This window comes from Corvus moneduloides, chromosome 6 (genome assembly GCF_009650955.1).
Source record: "Corvus moneduloides isolate bCorMon1 chromosome 6, bCorMon1.pri, whole genome shotgun sequence".
Classification (NCBI taxonomy): Eukaryota; Metazoa; Chordata; class Aves; order Passeriformes; family Corvidae; genus Corvus; species Corvus moneduloides.
In genome coordinates, this window is record NC_045481.1 from 30,328,966 (window position 1) to 30,346,911 (window position 17,946).

The window sequence follows — 17,946 nt, forward strand, 5'->3', positions numbered from 1 at the left end:
GAAGCAACTAATTGTAGTTAAAGCATTTATTTTTTAAAAGGTCATTCTTTTTTATTGTAGTTTATAATATTTAAATGGCAGCTCATGAGTGTGAATGTGCACATATGTGAATGCAGGGAACATGTGTGTTCAATACTGAACCTGTCCAACAAGTTCTGTAGAAAACACAGACTAAAGAGTTATTTGCATATTAAGCTACAATGAGTTAAATGAGAAATCTAAATTGTAAATGAGTTTTGGAGACAAATCAATGCTAATGAATAACAATTACTTCAGTCGCTGTGTGAATTAAAATAACATCATTAATAAAGCTTAGGTGCTCTGCTGGCAAGCATGTCTTCAGTCCCTGGCAGATCATGTAAGATCTAAATTAGGAGAAGCAGCAAGCACAAAGGAAGTAAGTTTAAAATTATTTTGTTTTGAAGCTCCACTTCAAACAAAAGCTTCAGGAAAGCCTAGAAAACTCAGAAAATCCCATCCAGTCATTTTAACGACTGCCTTGAATGAATGCCTGATAAAATTTTAGATTTGCACTACATAATGACAGGAGATCTTATAAACCTAAAAGATGACTCAGAACAGCCTCTTTTGTTCCCTTTCTTGCATATGAAACAGTCAGGGAAAAATCAAAATCTTTCCTTAAGAAAAAAGGGGCTTTTCTTTGAGCTAAAAATAAGTCTAAACATCCTGTTCTTCACCTAAAGGCTCAAAAGCAGCTGCAGGTAGTAACCATGTACCGAGAAACTACAGAGGGCACTGTTGTATCAGTTTTTAACAGTTACAATGGTGATAGGGCCCAAGTACGGAAGATTGTCAGGAAAATAAATAACTGACTAAAGAAAGAACCCAGAGTTAGGAGAGCATGCAAATGCACTAAACCTAAAACAATAATAAGGCAAAAACATTGAAGCTGTACTTCTGAAGGAAAATGGACTGAAAGAAAAGTTCATGTAACAGACTGTCAGGCTGATAGGAATACTGCAGTGCACACATTTGGCATTTTCCTTTGTAGTGTTTCTGTGGAAAAGGTAACTAACCATCGTCTGCCTTATCCTTTGCAAACAGCCACCTATTACTGGAATCCCACTCATAATCAATATGAAAATGAGTGATGAGTGTTATGGAATTCTTCCACAGGCAGAATTTATCAACAGAAAGAATATCTTCACACTATACAGTCCTTTCACAGTGTAAAAGGCCAGTTCCGTTTTATTCCTTTTCATGACACTTACAAATCAATCATTTCTATTTTGAAAGCAGTAACACTGGTATAACATAAACCAAATTAAATCCCACCCTTTCCAGAAGAACTACCTTTAAATACAACGCTCAAAACCAGCAAGTGTCCAGCTGAAAATAATGTAACATTGAAATTGCTGTATATTTGACATTCATGTGAAAGGAGAAAGTATGTTAAATAAGACAGCGTAAATACCTCAGTAAATCTATGCAAAATGATTTTTACACAACAAATGGGCTTCAGAGATACAAGTATTTATGAAAACAAATTTGATAAATGTTTTACTGTTAATTTATATAGAAGTTTGCCTGTCTTTGATCTTATTTTATTAGAAATAACCCCAATTACATTTTTTAAGCACTAACACATTTTGAAATGTGTTTTAGCACTTCCTAATGAGAATTACAAACAATATAAAACAGCCAGCTACCTAAGTACAGAATAATTAATGGTTTTTGTATTTTTCATTTTTATATTATAAAAGCATTAAGATGCCAACTAAGAAACAGAAGTTCTGAAGTAAGATATGGATAGTATCAAACATTTAATGAAACTTTAGAGAAGAAAGGTGTTACTTTTTTTCCACATTGTGGTAGCCAAACCCACAAGCAGCATATTTTGCAGTACCACAGCAAAAAAACCCAGGACTTTTATGAACACTGACTCAAACTCACATTTAAAGAGTACTATATGGAAGGTAATCTGAAATTACATTAGGCAACGATTTCATAATAAACCAAAGAATAAATGTTAACAGAAAAGATGCTCAAGCAAATGAAACATACCAGAAAATTGTCTAAAGCTATGTGAATGAATGAACAAAACAAACAAAATCAAAACCACAGACGGTGCCTGTGGATACTCATTCACATCCACATCCATAAGAACTGTGATGGTAACTGTGAAAGAATTGTGTCTCTAAGCATGCAAAGACAGATGTACTACGTGAAAGGAAACTGCCACAGAAAATGAAAATCTAATTTTTTTTAGAAATTGCAAAACCAGACAACACAAATATATTGACTAAGCAAGACCCCAGTTCCCTGCCAGACACTGAAACCTAGAATTCCTAAGTGATATAAGAAATTTTTTCAAGGAACTTACTAATAAAAGATAAATTAAAACAAAAACTAATGTTCATGTCAGAAATGGGTTTCATCCACGTTTTGCCACTTCTGCCTTCCAAACAGACCCTGTATGTGCAATGCTAAGTGGAAAAATTTTCTAAATTTTAAATTCATATGTATTGTCTTTAGCCTAATTCTGTTCCTAAACCAGAATTATTTTAAAACTGCTTAACGTTCTACCAGTCTAGTAATCTCTTCATTAGCATTGTTTCTAGCAGTCTAGACTAAAACAAAGTTTCATCCTATTGTTTCCAGCTGTTGATAAAAATTTCACTAGTATTACTTTTATACACTTTTTTAATTGTATATGATTGCAGGCAGACAGGCAATTTGCATACATGTAAAAAAACCTAACAGTCTGTTAGATACACAGTATTGATAAAAAAATGCATAAATGTATATTAACCTACTGTATATACTCTATGACACTAGGCTAAAACAGGTGAAGTTCTCAAGCTATAAAACATGTTTGTTCCATGTAAAACTTAACTGCATTTGAAGGCAGAAATTTGCAGTGCATTCCTAGAGACATGCAATTGGATCCAAAATGGAGCTTCTTCGGAGACTGTTGCATCTATGCACACCACTTAAATACAATTCAAATGATGAAAAAAGTTTTGATAATGTTTACAAAATTGACTTAAACATCTTAATTCATTTTTCCATTTAACTACAATAATGAATGCCAAAATGTTACTAGATAACTCTCTAAATATTCAAGATATTTAACGAGATATTTAAGGTTCCTTTCTGCCTATGCAATAGAACACATTAAAACCAATTTTACTACCGTAATTTATTCAAAGCTTGATTATGAGCAATAGCTACAAGAAGAGATACAGCATTGTTGATTCATATACAAGCATTTCACTTAACTGCATTGGATAATAGCTGTGCTCCTAAAGGAGTATAAAAGCAAAGTGATTAGAAGTCATTACTGTTAATTAGCATTCACTTTACAGTTATAGGGATGAACCTTTTCTGTGCTGAACAAATGGAAAGCTTTTATCTGAAAGTCCATCAAACCTGGTCAAGGTAAAATAAATAAAATGTCAGTGACAAGTAAGTTGAATTCAAAACAACAATAACAGAAAAGGCAAAACAAAATCTAAGGATGTATCATCATCCAATTAGTGAGATTTGGTTTTTAAACAGGAAAAGGTCTGAAGGGAATGAGTAAAACTGGAAACTCATACTTCACATTCTGCAATCTCACTGATAAAAGGAGGAAATGTGTGTTTATCAAACTTGCTGTGAGTGCACGGTTCATTTGGCGTCCTGTAAACAATGCCTGGCTGCCCATTCCCAAATGTATGTGAGAATCTTGCAACGCAGAACATCATATTCAGCAGGCAAGGTCACACTAGAGATGCCCTGGAAATGGGAAATTAGGAAAACCTGGCAATCAGAGGTTTCAAGCTGACCAGAACAAGCCCTCAGGGTTGCTTACCATCTTTCACCACCAGCCTGACTGTCTCTGCTTATTCAATATTAACACAGGACAGGCAGTGAGTGAAAACAACTCCACGCACCTAACAGGGAGAAATAAGCGACTTTTTTGTTTACATAAAGCTCAACATTTCTCACAGTAAGAAACTACCTCAAAGATATTGCTGAAGATCCCCTTCTGAAAAGAAAAAAAAACAAAAACCCAATGAAAAAACGCCCTGACCCTGCCTGAACAGTTCAGATGAGACACACAGAACTCCAGGCATCCTGTTGATTAAAAAATTTCCTTGTTCCCATCTCATTTTGAAATTCATACAAAACCCATCCCCCAAAAACTCAACAAACCCTGTGTTTTGAATGAAACAACATATATCATTAATTTTACACTGCTTAAAACACTGCCAACTATGCAATTACTTCTTACCCTCTTCCCTTCATTCACACTTTTATTCACTGCTAATGACAATGGTCATCCCCTAGGTGAAGAAAGCTATGGAATACCAATCCAGAATTAATTAAAAGAAAAAACAACAAGTTGATTAAAAATGTAATCATTTAACACGATGAGGGCAAAGGGACAATCCAAATCCTTGCAGATAAAAATTTACTCATTATAAAAGGTGGAGGAACTAAGCATATGAAAAAACACAGCAAATATCTTCTCTCTCAAAAAAAAAAATCTTATTTTATCAAGAAGCACAGTTATTTATTTCTTGTCAGTGTAGGCAACCATTTCATACAATTTCTAAAAGTTCCCATTTAACTTCCACATCTAAAAACAAAAGGAGCTGTGCTAGGAGATATGCTCTCCAAATGTTCATCAAATCTACATGACGAGTAAAGGACCCAGTCAAAAACTTCCATTTCCCTCTTCCGGTTTCCCTCAACTGGGCATTGAAGATTTTTTATAATTTTTTTTCAATACTCATGGTGTAATTTCACTTGCCATATAAAAATTCTGTATTTCAACTGTTGAATTACATATAAAGGTAATCTATTAATATATCAAGGGCATGGTATTCTTGATTTGCAATAATCACAATGTAGGCAGAAAAATTATGGAGGAGTGATTTATTTTGGAAATTCAGTATAAAGAAAAATATCTCTTGCTATAATTTAATCTTTCTCCAAAATGTTGAGAAATACAACTCTGAGAAATTAATCTATATATCTACAGATAATTCTGGAAAATACCAGATTTTCTTCAATGAAAACATGTGAAATTACTACAACAAAACTCTTTTGCACACTTCTGAACTCTCTGAATCCCCTGTGAGAGAGGAAAGCTACCTACTTTGTATGAACTCACAAACTACAAAAGTAATTTGGTGAAGAGCATGCTGAGGACCTCAGATTACAGATTCTTCAAGTACATCAGGATTCTAAAACTAATAATTATTTGGCTACTTTAAGATTCCTAAGAAATTCTGCAAACCTTATTTGTATGAGTTAAGAGTACACTACTAGTCTTTATCATGTACATGCTACAACTGAAGCCACGTACACCAGACATCTAAAAACCAAGTGATTATTCCTATATACTTTACAGTTTCTTTTATACGCATCTTGTAACAGCAGACAATGAAGCAATGCTGTGATAGAATACTACATTACATTTATTCATGTATTTTTTGTGGTAGGAACACCTAAACCTTTGTCTGTACAAAAGCCACAAAAAGTCAGCAATCACATTGAATCTGAGAACTCTTTTCACCCGTTGGCCACAGCAGCTGAATTGTGGAGAAGGGTGAAAGACTGTTTCCTTAGCATGGAAGACTATTAGCAATATCAAGCAACTGAAAGCTTTATGTTCCTTGAGGGAATTAATCCCTATCTGAAGGCCACAGAATAACATTATATTTCACCCTTTCATCTCAAACACTGAAGAACTGTTTTCTGAAGAAATCTTAGGGTGTTTCACTGAGTATCAATAGGACCCAAGTTACTTCTATTCCACCTGAACCCACACAGCTCAAGTACTTTGTCTAAGATAAAATATCTTATGTAACAGTTAAAATGGCATTGTTACTGCAATTTTAACTCTCAGACGGATACTTTCTGTCTTCAGTGAACTTCAGACTGGGACCATTTAAAAAATCATGACCCTGTTTTAAAAAAGTGATTACTAAACACAGGAATCACACTGTATTATTAAGCTCTTTATTTCTGTAATGAAAAAATTATTACTTATTCTTAGTGACTGACTGTTATAACATCCCTGTTCCAGAATGCAATGATATTTTAGAAAAGAAATCATCTTTCTCTCCCTTCCACATTACTGATAAAATAAAACAGTGCCATAAGCAAAGGCTATTATTCAAATGTTTCACACAACCAATATATCCAACATTAATATTTATTTTTCAGCTGATGATCAATGGATGATTTCATAATTAATATTTCTTCAGTCCTGAGAGCCAATATATAAATTTATTTCAAGTGAACTCCATTTTTTTGAAAGCTTGCCAGTTCTAAATCCATGAAGGGCACAACAAAAAGGACTCTGACAGAAACGACAAGTTGAAACTGAAAATCCACCAAAAATCCACTTGCATGATTTACAGTAAACATGAGGAAATATAAAAAAACTACACAAAGAATCCATTTTTTAAATAGTAATTTTTAAAAAATCAAGTAATTAAGCATGTCATTGAAAAATATGAAAAAAAAAACCAACCTAGAAGAAAAACATTTTTACCTAGTTCAAGAATTCTGCAAGTTACTTCAGCAATGGAAACTTACCAATCAAAGGCAAAGACTTATGGAGTAGAGGAGATAAGGCAAGAAATTTGAAAGAGGACAGAACTGTCTACTGAAAATAAAGTATCTTGCATTGATCTGTTTAGTCTGGAAGCTGCTACAGCCACTGCCCTGAACAAAAGTTTAGCCATAGTTCCATGAGATACAGAAAACAATCCAACATTCAACCCACCTAATACCACTTCTGTATGTGCTTGCATAAAACATCACTGTATTATTTGAACAAGATCATAATTACATTGAAAAAGGGAGAAAACAGTTAAATACTGCCTAAATTGAGATGTCGTAGGAAAGTTTCACAAAAATGCCTTTATGCTCCAGTCTTTCCTGCCACTAGAGGAAAAGAAATACAGTTTCCCACCACATTTCAAAGACAGCACCATTATAAAAACCCTGAAAGATAATTCAGGTAACTAAGAAACTCTAGTGCTTACAGGCTTGGCTAGGAAAATTTCCAATAGGGACAGGAACAAACAAGGATATCAGTATTCCTTATTCAGTAACATTGAGAGGAGATTAAATTATTCTTTAGAGTTCAGGATTTACACGTCTCTTGAAGTAAATATTCTACTATCAGGTGAACACTGCATAGTAAGATACATTTAGACATCATATAAGTACTCTGATATGTTTCACAATATATACTGAATACAGATCCTAAAACATGGCATTAGGCAACTAGAAAATAGATATAAATTTCCTTTATACCTATCAATCACCTGGGTTTGTGACAATAAAATTAATAGGTTTACAGTCACTGACAGTCAGCACCACTCACTGAGTCACATGAACTAGAAGAGGACTGTTGTCCTGGGTTTTCCAGAACTATGAGGGAATATTTCATTTTTTAGAAATCTTCTTCTCAAAATACTGTTTTTAAAAACATTGTATATGTCCAAATTCATACAGTTTTTTTAAGAAGTATTTTGTTTTAATTTTTTACTAAATAAGTACTTGCAATAGAAGCATTCTTTTACAAGGTAAAGTAAGGTACACCGTGTGATTTTGATTTGGACACACCTTTCCTGTAGTCTTGGCCCCAAACCATTTGACAGAAAAAAAGAGCTATGTTATTTGACCAGTGTTTTAAAATTACAATCACTCAAAGATGGTTTTGACAAGGCTTCCACACAATTCATCCCCTCCCTTCAGGAGAAGGCAAATGGACTTCTCTGTTTAAAACTATTAACGTCTGAGGAAAAAAGCTCCTAAAGCAAAATCCTCAGTGATTAAGACTTAAATAGTAAAGCTACTAAACAGCAGTTATTAAAAAATGTGAAAAAATAAAACCAGGAAGCTTTCAAAGTTACTGCTAACACACAGAAGAAAAATGTTAGTTCTCTTCTTAAAACTAAAATACCACAGTTGCTGTAGTTTATTTCCCCTCATAATTTTGCAATTATTCATCAAAATACACAAGACATTTACTGAAATTTTTGTATCAGAATTTCATAGCTAGGTTTGACTGTAAAGACATCGTTGTACAAAGTCTAACATAAAGGCAGTATATTGTTAATATTTATGTCTTAAGATATCATATAGTGGAATTAATATTTCTATACAGGAAAGAAATAGTTATTTAGTTCCAGACAACATGATAACATCTCTTTCAGCTATAGTTATAATTACCATGTACAAACTTCCAAAGCAGAAGCTGTCAAGATTTAACACTAGCATTAATTTATGTAAGGGATCCATTCCTCCAAAGACAGCAAGAATCGTAAAGGAAGTATCATCTTAATTGCCACTAATTTGCCCATTTTTAATTAAATTGATCAGTAATTTATTACCTTACCCAGCAGCAGAAAGCTGTTAGTATGCAGCTTTAAGAGACAGCAGATATCAGTCCTTCTAATTTCTAATACTATCATGGTTCAAAAATAATTTAAAACTGCTGTATCATATTTCTTTCAATTCCTGTACTGCAGGATATGCACATTCCATTTAAAACCTCTGTGAAGCACTCTAGAGCATAATCATAGAATCATTTAGGTTGCAAAAGACCCTTGAAATCATCAATTCCAACCATTAACCTAATACTGCCAAGTCCACCACTAAACCCTAGGCACGCAGTCTACACAACTTTCAAATACCTCCAGAGACAGTGACTCAACCATTTCCCTGAGCAGCCTGTTCCAAAGCTTGATAAGCCTTTCAGCAAAGAAACGTTTCCTAATACCCAACGTAAACCTCCCCAGCACAACTCGAGGCTGTGCCACCTACATGCACTGTTCTCCTGTTCCGTAGTCTCATACTCCAACATAGGTGTATGATCTTGATTACTTTATAAGAACAGGATTTTCTTGCCAAAGTGTTTAGAAGATGCAACATTTGACTCCAAAATGGTTCAGGAAGCACACTGCATTCAAACCACATTCTTAGGTCTTATCTGCAATTTGATTTTTTTTTTTTTTAACGGAATACAAAATAGAGCCTGAAGTATTTAGGTTCACGAATCTCAATTCTCATTTTAATGAAGGAAAGCAAACTAGAAAATGTTCAATACCTGACTTGAAGGCTACAAACACCTTTACCTGAAGTTTCAGAAAGTAGCCTATACCAGTTTGATCAATAAAATTACATATTTACTTTCTTTAAAATAACAGTTACGATTTTCTGAACATTGTACTGGTTTTAGTACTGTACACTGCAGTAATCAACACAATTAGCTGGAATGAACATAGCGTATCACTCAAACATTGTGAAAAACCTCTAGAGCCAATGGGAGGTTTTCTATTTTTTTCAATGAGATCTGATTTAATATTGGTAGAAAATAAAGTACTATATGAAAGATTTTGAAAAAGAAGAGAGAATAAATTTCAAGTGATTTAGAAGGTGGGCTCATCGTCTCCCTTTAATTGATTTTATAGCTAAAAAGGATTGATTGATATACATTATTGCTACTCTGTCATATATTAGAATATAATCACAGGGCTACCAGAATCTATCGTTGTAAAACATTCTGTAATACCTGGCAAATTATCTGGAACACACAAACAAATAACAGATTCTGGTTTACACATCATAAGTGTACTCAGATAGAGATGTCTAGACATTACTTTCCATACATTGATAAATGCACAAAATACAAAAGATTTCTCATTACAGTAATCAAGCGATAAATTATTTCAAATGCAAAATAACCTAAATATTCTATTTATAGATGATAGCCACAATTACATTTTTTGTCGTACATGCCAAGCACAAGGTGTTTTTATTAAATAGGAAAAAGGTTTTGGCTTGAAATGAGGATAATAAGTGTGATTTACATCAGGGAAGAAGAATATAAGTTATGCTATATATTTACAGGGCAAGAAAGAAGAAAAGAATAGAAATAAAAGTGTTCCATTTCTTTCTTAAAGCTTTCCTTAAATACCTAAGTGGATCATTTACTTAAATTCCTAAATGAGCTAAGCAATATAATTATCCCCAACTATGTAATTATATTCAATCAGCATACCTTAACAAGTTTCATGAGCTGGTAAAGGTCTTCAACCTCATCTTCCTGGCATGCAGTATACACTCTGCCAGTATTTACACTGGTACCTTTTATAAAACCACGATAGAGTGGCAAATTCAATGCATCAGCATACAGGTCAATGGCATGGTGTCCTACTGTCTGATACATATAGCTGTCCAATTCATCAGTGTGCCCTGCCACAATTAAGAAATAACCATATTAGGTACATTGTTTCAACAATTACAGATAATCACAATACTACAAAGCACTGAGAAAATCTAAATGTTAATATTTTTCAGTTCACAAACAGATGTTTGGTGACAACACCACTATAAACATGGAAAGAAAAAAAATAGATTTCTCCACCCAACAGACGTATGGAGAGGAAGACATCTGTCACAAACATGCTGCCTATTTGCAAATTGTGGTGTCTTTTCTTCTTCCTGCTTCATCCAAAAAATCTCATATCGTTCCAATTCTGCTCCTATTTATATGGTAATTTTAATAGGAACACAGGTCAGAGGCACAAACAGATGTATTTCAACATACTCAGAGCAAGAAATTTATAATGCACTGCAACACTGAGAATAAGGAATAGGTTGTCAAAATTTACAAAAACTTTACTGTTAGAATTGTTATCATGGTCATCATGAAAGGAGACTATCCCCGCTTAGGTAGAATAAAAGTAGACCACTGTAATGTTTGGACATTTTTTAATAAACAAAAAACTATTTCCCTAACCAGGAGAAAAAAATGAACCAAATTTTCTCACAAGCAGTTTGTAGCTAGCAGATAAAGAAAAAACAGCTAAAATGCAGATATCACGAATTAGAATCACATCTCAAGCTATACAACAAACCATTTACATATAATTTTTTTAGATAATATTTCAAACAGATTGATAAAGTAATACAACATTATTGGTGAAATTTCCACTTTATTACAAGCTAACACAGTTCACTATTTTAATGCTAATTTGTAACACTGGTATTTCTCTGAATTTATATAGAGACACCACAAATTTCTGCTGTATACCTATGTAGCACATCTTGAAAAGAAAAAGGTCTGTAACATTGATCAAGGTAACTAACTTGTGATGTAAGAATTAGGTCATGTCACCTTTGATGCCACACAACAGATCCTGGTTCTGCACAAAAGAGGCAAATCCAAACCCCTAACCACAACTAACCAACCTAGACCAGAAGAGTCGATTTAAAAGAAAATTCAGTGATTTCAACATACATGAAAATGACAAGGTCTTTAACTGATATTCTGCTTAGAATACACAGTTTCTTTATTAATTGAGACTCTCCAGGCAACAGCGGTACAAGATAAAATAAAAAAAAATGGCATTGAATCCACTATTGCCTGAAGCACCTCAATTAACTTTCTATAAAATTTCCAACTACACACTTAAAGAGAGCATTTTATGATTTTAATGACAATATTCTTTCTACATTTCTGATGTGAATAAATTAGTTTGAAGACAACATATTTCAACAAGATTAGAGATTATTATGTCCTAGCTACCCAGAAAAAAAGTTGTTCCTATACTGTCCTAGCATTTGCCAGTTCTGCCCAGGACTCATTTGTGATGGCAGCTCCCTTTTTCCTTCCCTTTCTGCATACCCTCCTACTATGCAGTTACCAAATATCATATTTAATTGCTTAACATATGCTGAACAGTGAACCTAGTTTAACATACTTTAACATTCTCCCCTACCAACTGGAAACAACTCACTTGCTTTTCAAGTCTCACTTCAATTTGTGCTTTATTCCGGCGTACAAGTACTTAGCTCACGCTCTCACCTCACCACTGACTACCTGAGTTTGCCCCATCCTTTTTCACAGAAAATAAGGTGGAGCCTGTGAGGAACTGACCAAAAAATCAGTCCAACCGAAAAGGAAGGAAAAAAGCAGGGAAAATATGTGCATCAAGGTCAATACCAACCCACATCAGTTCCTCAATTCAGTTCACAGATGCTGGGTTAGAATAATGGAGAAAGACAAACAAAGATAAAAATGGATGAGCAGCAGCACAATGGTGCATTTTTGGCAGCTGGAATGGTTTACAGCATTTAGTTTAGCACCAGTTTAAAGCGTTTCTAGAAGTACACTGCTAGTTTTGGTTGATGACATCATCTATTACCTTTTAGCATTTGTGCTACTGAATTCACACAATCCTGTTGTTTACCACCAGGATGTCTGTATTCTCATTTTCAAATTGTGTAAGCCTTTCTTTTATTGATCTTCTATTCTTGTGGGCCTTTTTTTCCCCTTTATGGAAAAATACATTTAATACCTTTCCATTGCATCTTCTTTTTTTCTACCTAAGTTTCCATATTGGCCTTCAATATGCAAAACTACATAAAAACATATAAACAAACTTAATTCAGGCACAGCTGTGTCTCCATTGTTTCTAATACATATTTTTTTAAATTTCCTATAAGATATGTGGCTTTCATACCTGTATTTTCAGCAGGTCTTAAATTGGCTAGAGCAACAATCTGATGCCCAGCAGCAACACACTGCATCATATTATAACAACTGTCCTTCCCACCACTGTAAGAAAAAGAAAATAGTGGCAATTAAAAGTACAGATAAAAGTTTTATTCCGTTATACCTTTCGCCTAACTGTTCAAAAATTAGTGTTACTGGAGCTGGTTATAAAGTTTTGAAATGTGAAAACAGCTGTAGAATATTAATGGTAGAAAAAGAATGATTTCACCATACATTTACTATATATGTGTAGTGCCTGAATACAGTAACCATAAAGCCCATACATATTTGTATCTTACTATTAATCTGAGAGGTTACATGAAGAAGACACACTGACACTGGAATCTCTTCAAAGACTGTCTTCCACTCCAGACAAATTACTCTGTATTCATTACTAGTTAACTTGGATAAAAAAACCAAAATCTGCTCCAGCAAGTTGCCAGCATCAGTAATCCTTTTAAATTAGATCTGTCATGTAGAGGTGCTGCCTAGGGACACATTTTTGTAGCGGACTGGCAGTGTCAGGTTAATGGCTGGACTCAGTATCTTAAAGGTCTTCTCCAACCTTATTGACCTTATGTAAGGAATAGTATTTCTCCTTCATGGGATACTTTGCTTAAACTTTCAACATTTTGAACATACTTCCCGTTCTCAAAAACTTTAATTATTACAGGCAGTAGCTTCAGTTGACACTGCATTGTATGTATAAATTTTTTAATGCATTTAACTGCAAGTAAAAATGATTACCGCTAGCAAAAATATATAAAAGCAAAAATAACCATATTCTTGTCTGAGGCCAAGAGAAGATACTCCAACACAGAGGATACATTTAATTTTGACATTCATTCAAGATCTACCAGAACCTTTTCCACTATCAGTGAGGAAAAAATCCTGTTCTCGTGGCGTAACTGAAAAAGTATTTCTATGGATTTTAATCAAGAGAAAAAGAAACATCACATCTACAATAAAACTAAGAATTCTTAAAAGAATGCTTAAATGCTTAAAAGATCCATGTTCAGACTCACGGCCTTCAAAGTACAACTACAGGTGGAGAATCTGTGCAGCTTCCTTAAATGCCAAGGCACAAAAACCAGGTCAGGAACTGCAACAGAGATCTATACAAGCTCTGTAAAACTGCATTTTGTTTTAGAATCACTGAGACATGCACAGGAGAACAGATAGTACAAGCAGTCCTTGCTACAATAGATCAATGTGTTCCTTGTGATCACACTATTACTATTTCTACCTGAAAAGGAGTTGTAGCAAGGTGGGGGTTGGCCTCTTCTCCCTTGAAAACAAGTGAAGAAGGACAAGAGGAAATGGCCTCAAGCTGCACCAGGGATGTTCAAGTTGGACATCAGGAAGAATTCCTTCATGGGAAGAGCTGTCAAGCATTTGAATGGGCTGCCCAGGGAGGTGGTGCAGTTACCATCCCTGGAGATGTGCAAGAAATGACTGGACATGGAACTTGGTGCTATGGTCTGATTGACAAGTGGTGATCGCTCAAATGTTGGACTTGATAATCTTGGAGGTCTTTTCCAACCTAAATGATTCTGTAATTTTGAAACAAACTTCTTCTGAATTTCCAGCATTAAGATCCCCCTTTTATCTAGCCCTCTACACAAGAGCTCGGAAGCGCCTTACAGGAATGTAACCCTTTAGCTATTCCTCTCAATTTCTGCTTTTATCCATGCTAAAATTCTGTATGCTGTCTTTAATTTGCTGTGTAATTACAATCTAAAGTAGAAATAGTGTAAATAACATGGCATCCTTTTGTACTTAACAGATTTTCGTAAAGCAGTTGCTTCTGTTTCACTGCTAAAACAAAAGTAAATATAAATATAGTAGATTCCTACTTTGAGGCTCCATCTCTACCTAACATCCTTCTCATGCACACCTGCAACTTTCTTCTAACCTATAACACAGACATACAAAAAAAATTTTAAAATCATACATTCATTAATTTTGGATACCATTCTTGTTAGCTTGAAAATCTATTCACTTCATAATGTGAACTTTCATGCTTAACAGTCATGAGACAAATAGTCTTTTCTTTCTGAATGACTTTATGCTAAAAAATAAAAGTCTCCCACTAGTTCTGATTTTAACTATGAACACCACTTCAGAAGAGTAATTGTATGACAATAGATAATTGCCTAAGCTGTTCACAGCATTTCAATATTTTAAGAAATCAAAATCAAAAATTAAAATGTCACAAGAATAAATATTTTCAATTAATTTATGTGCATATATATACATAAAGATGTTTCAAGATGCAATTATGTCCATACTGCCTACATTGGACCACCAGTTAGTAGGTGGAAATTTGTACTTACTGAATCACATACTACTGTATTGTTATTTAGTCTCAGTATTATTTACCATAGCCCTAAAAACTAACAGTACCAAGAAACAAACAAAAAGGTGCCTACCTACATGACCTTCCAAACTAACTGTAAGACACAATATGGTTAAGACAAATGACACCAGACAGCCCATGCTATGGGAGGAAGGTGGACTCAGCATAGTCCACAGAAGACAGATGAAGGCAAGTACTGTGATAGCCTGGGGATCCCCCTCAAATGTCATCATAAAAAAAAACACAAGGCCTTTTTACAGAAAGCTCCAAAGTGAGGCCAGTTGGGGTTCTTTTTTGATAATGCTGCAAGTATGTTAACAGCAGGCTTATAGACAAAATACCAGAAGAAAATAACAGGATAATCATGAAGATATGAACCTATAAAAGACTTCTGAGCAAAATTACTTTCTATAGACAAGTATAACCATTTACAGTTAAAAAAAAATCTAGAAGAATTTTAAAGAGTTGAAAACCATCATATTTCAGGTTGAAGACTGGCTTTAAAATGTCTATGATTTAGCACAAAACACAATGCCGGGTTTACCCCATAAATACCACCTTAAAACAAGACTATCAACTTTTAGTGTGGCAAACATTCTAAAAGGAAAAAAAAAACCAGGTTAAAGCAGTTTCATACATAATCCTGACCTTTGCAAAAGTAAGAAGCACTTTTCAAATACTTTTTTTCCCCTCTGATCTTTGGTTAGATCTGTTACAAAGACTTCAGACACTTTGATGTCTCTTTAAAACTCTTCTTAAAACTATTACTGAAACTAAATCCACCCTTGTAAAATAGACCATTAAAATAGCAATTGTGTTAGAAACCTGTTTATAGGATTTTATTCCATCCTGCCTTTTAACACATTCCTCTGCTTAAGAGAATATCAAAGTAAATAAACCTGAAAGACAAAGTCTTATATATAAAATGAAAAAAAGCATTTAAGCTGAATTTCCCTACACCATATTTAAGCAAATCTTGAGAAACAGATAACATTTCCTGTATTTCCTCCTCTTTGCATGATGTTTGGAATGATTTGCAATTGTTGTGGCCAAATTCCAATTTCAAAAAGGTTTGACATTAGACATTCCCTGAAAGAATTTAATACATTCAATATTTGGGCTCAGGTAAATAGCTACTGCACCCAAAAGTAAAAATACACAGCTCACATCTGCACAATTCTTTTCCATTTAGAGGTTTCCTAGCTCGTTCTTTTTAAATTAACTACTGTTTCTTCAAGAAAAACACATGCCTGACCTTACTAGAAACTGTTAATGTTTCTGAAAAAACAAACAAAAAATTTACAAGAACTGCAGAAACTGACAAAGTAACTTACAAAAGGGCATTGGGGCGTGGGGGGGGAGGATGGCAAACAGAAACCTCTGACAGGCAGGGCTGTGTCCAACTCCAACTATTTAAACGAGGTAGTTTCATCATTTTAAAACTAGCAAAATTCAATCTCTCGCAAAAAACATACTACAAAAATCTATCGTTAAGGGTTCAGGAAATTTGTCCTGAAAGACCTTAAGATACTTGGAAAGCAAAAGCACCTGGATATTGAACTGCAAATGAGCACAACCCCCTTTTTAAAGCAGGACATGCGGCCCACGTTCTGCGCCCCCGGCGAAGGCGCTGCCGGCGGCCCCGGCTCTCGCCGCGCTGCAGACAGACTAACCCGAGAGACCGGCATAACGAAGAGCAAGCGACTGGGGGAAATAACTGTAGGTGTTGGTTGGGGGGGTGGGGTGGTTGGTTGGTTGTGTTTGGGGGTTTTTTATTTCATTTTTAAAAGACACCGGTTGTTCATAAACTCTTCGGGAACGCGGGACAACCGAAAGGGAAACTGTCCCAGCCTCACCCTGCTCGCAGGCAGGGACCGTCCCGCCGCAGCACTGGGAGACGGCCAGACCAGGGACCACGGGCACAAGCGACAGACGGCTGGGAAAAAGTCGCCAGGGCAGAGGAAGGGGGGCAGCAGGAAACGCATGGGCGGGAAGGCCGGGCGGAAAGGGCCGGGCGGGTCTCCCGGGCGGCGCTGGGTGGAGCGCGACCCCCGGGCGGGCAGGGCTTCTCCCCGCGCCCTCTCTCCGCCTGCGAGACGCCCCTCGCTCCCTCACATTGGCGCTCCATCAGCGCGTTACCTGATCAATGCCACTACTCTCATGTTGCTCGCAGGCCGGGGGCGGTTACACTGACAGGGAGGTGGGCGACAGCCGGCAAGCGCAGCGGGGAAGGAGCCTGGTCGCCACAGCCACCCGGGGCTGCGCACGCCGCCGGCTCCTCCGTTGCTACCGCTACCGCTTGGCCGCCTCCCCTCGGCGGGCCCTCCTCCCGGGGCAGGCCGGCAGACTGCCTGCACAGACCGAGGCTCGGCGAGCCGCCGGCGGCCCGTGCCCGGAGAGGTGCGCTGCCGCCGCCGCGATGCTGCGCGTCGGCTTGGGCCGGCAGAGCCCGGGCGCGGCCCGGGGGTGGGCGGGAGAAGGGTGCGGCCGCGGAGGCAGAGCGCCGGGCGCCTATGGAGGGCAGGGCGGCTGCGCCGGCAGGCCCACGCTGGCCGTTTGAGGGCATCGCCCGGCGCTCCTGCCGCTTCCCCTTGTTTGCCTGTTGCCATCTGGCCTTCAGCGAAGAGCCCCGGACCTGCTCCAAGCGACTGCTTCCTAGGGAACAGGGCCGACCGAGAGAGGCCGCCCCCTCCCCATGGGGTGCCCGCCGGGGGGACTGCAGGGTGTAGTCGCAACTCCATCGCGGCCCGGGGCAGGGGGACCGGCAGGGCCCGTAGCGAGGGCAGGAGGTGCCGCGGGGCTTCAGAAGTCACCGCGGGCCAGCGATCGCGGCGGCGAGGAGGGAGGAGGAGGCGAGCTGACCTGGCTGCCTTGCCGAAGGGCTCTCTGCTCGCAGGCGAGCACAAAATGTCCATCTGTACCCTCGGGTTCAGCTGCTGCAGACCGAAAATCTGATCTCGTCATCTGATCCCTCTTTTGGGCCAGTTTTCTGAGCAATCCCGCCGTGGGGCACATGACAGACGCCTCTGGAGGTTTGCAGGCTGAGTCAGAA

General features: G+C 37.0%; 1 protein-coding gene across 10 annotated transcripts in view; it reads right to left on the reverse strand.

The window, feature by feature from the left end:
- DPH6 (diphthamine biosynthesis 6) overlaps positions 1-17,116 on the reverse strand; it is a 229,962-nt gene extending 212,846 nt beyond the window's left edge. For all 10 annotated transcript variants that reach the window (XR_004240725.1, XM_032111720.1, XM_032111723.1 and 7 more), the window contains exons 1-3: positions 17,034-17,116; positions 12,504-12,598; positions 10,037-10,230 (exon numbers count right to left, since the gene is read on the reverse strand). Coding sequence is in view for 9 of the 10 variants with exons in the window: in XM_032111720.1 (XP_031967611.1) it covers positions 10,037-10,230; positions 12,504-12,598; positions 17,034-17,056 (312 nt within the window). In the remaining variant the exon portion in view is untranslated. The remainder of the gene's footprint in view (positions 1-10,036; positions 10,231-12,503; positions 12,599-17,033) is intronic.
- Between the last annotated feature and the right edge of the window lie 830 nt (positions 17,117-17,946).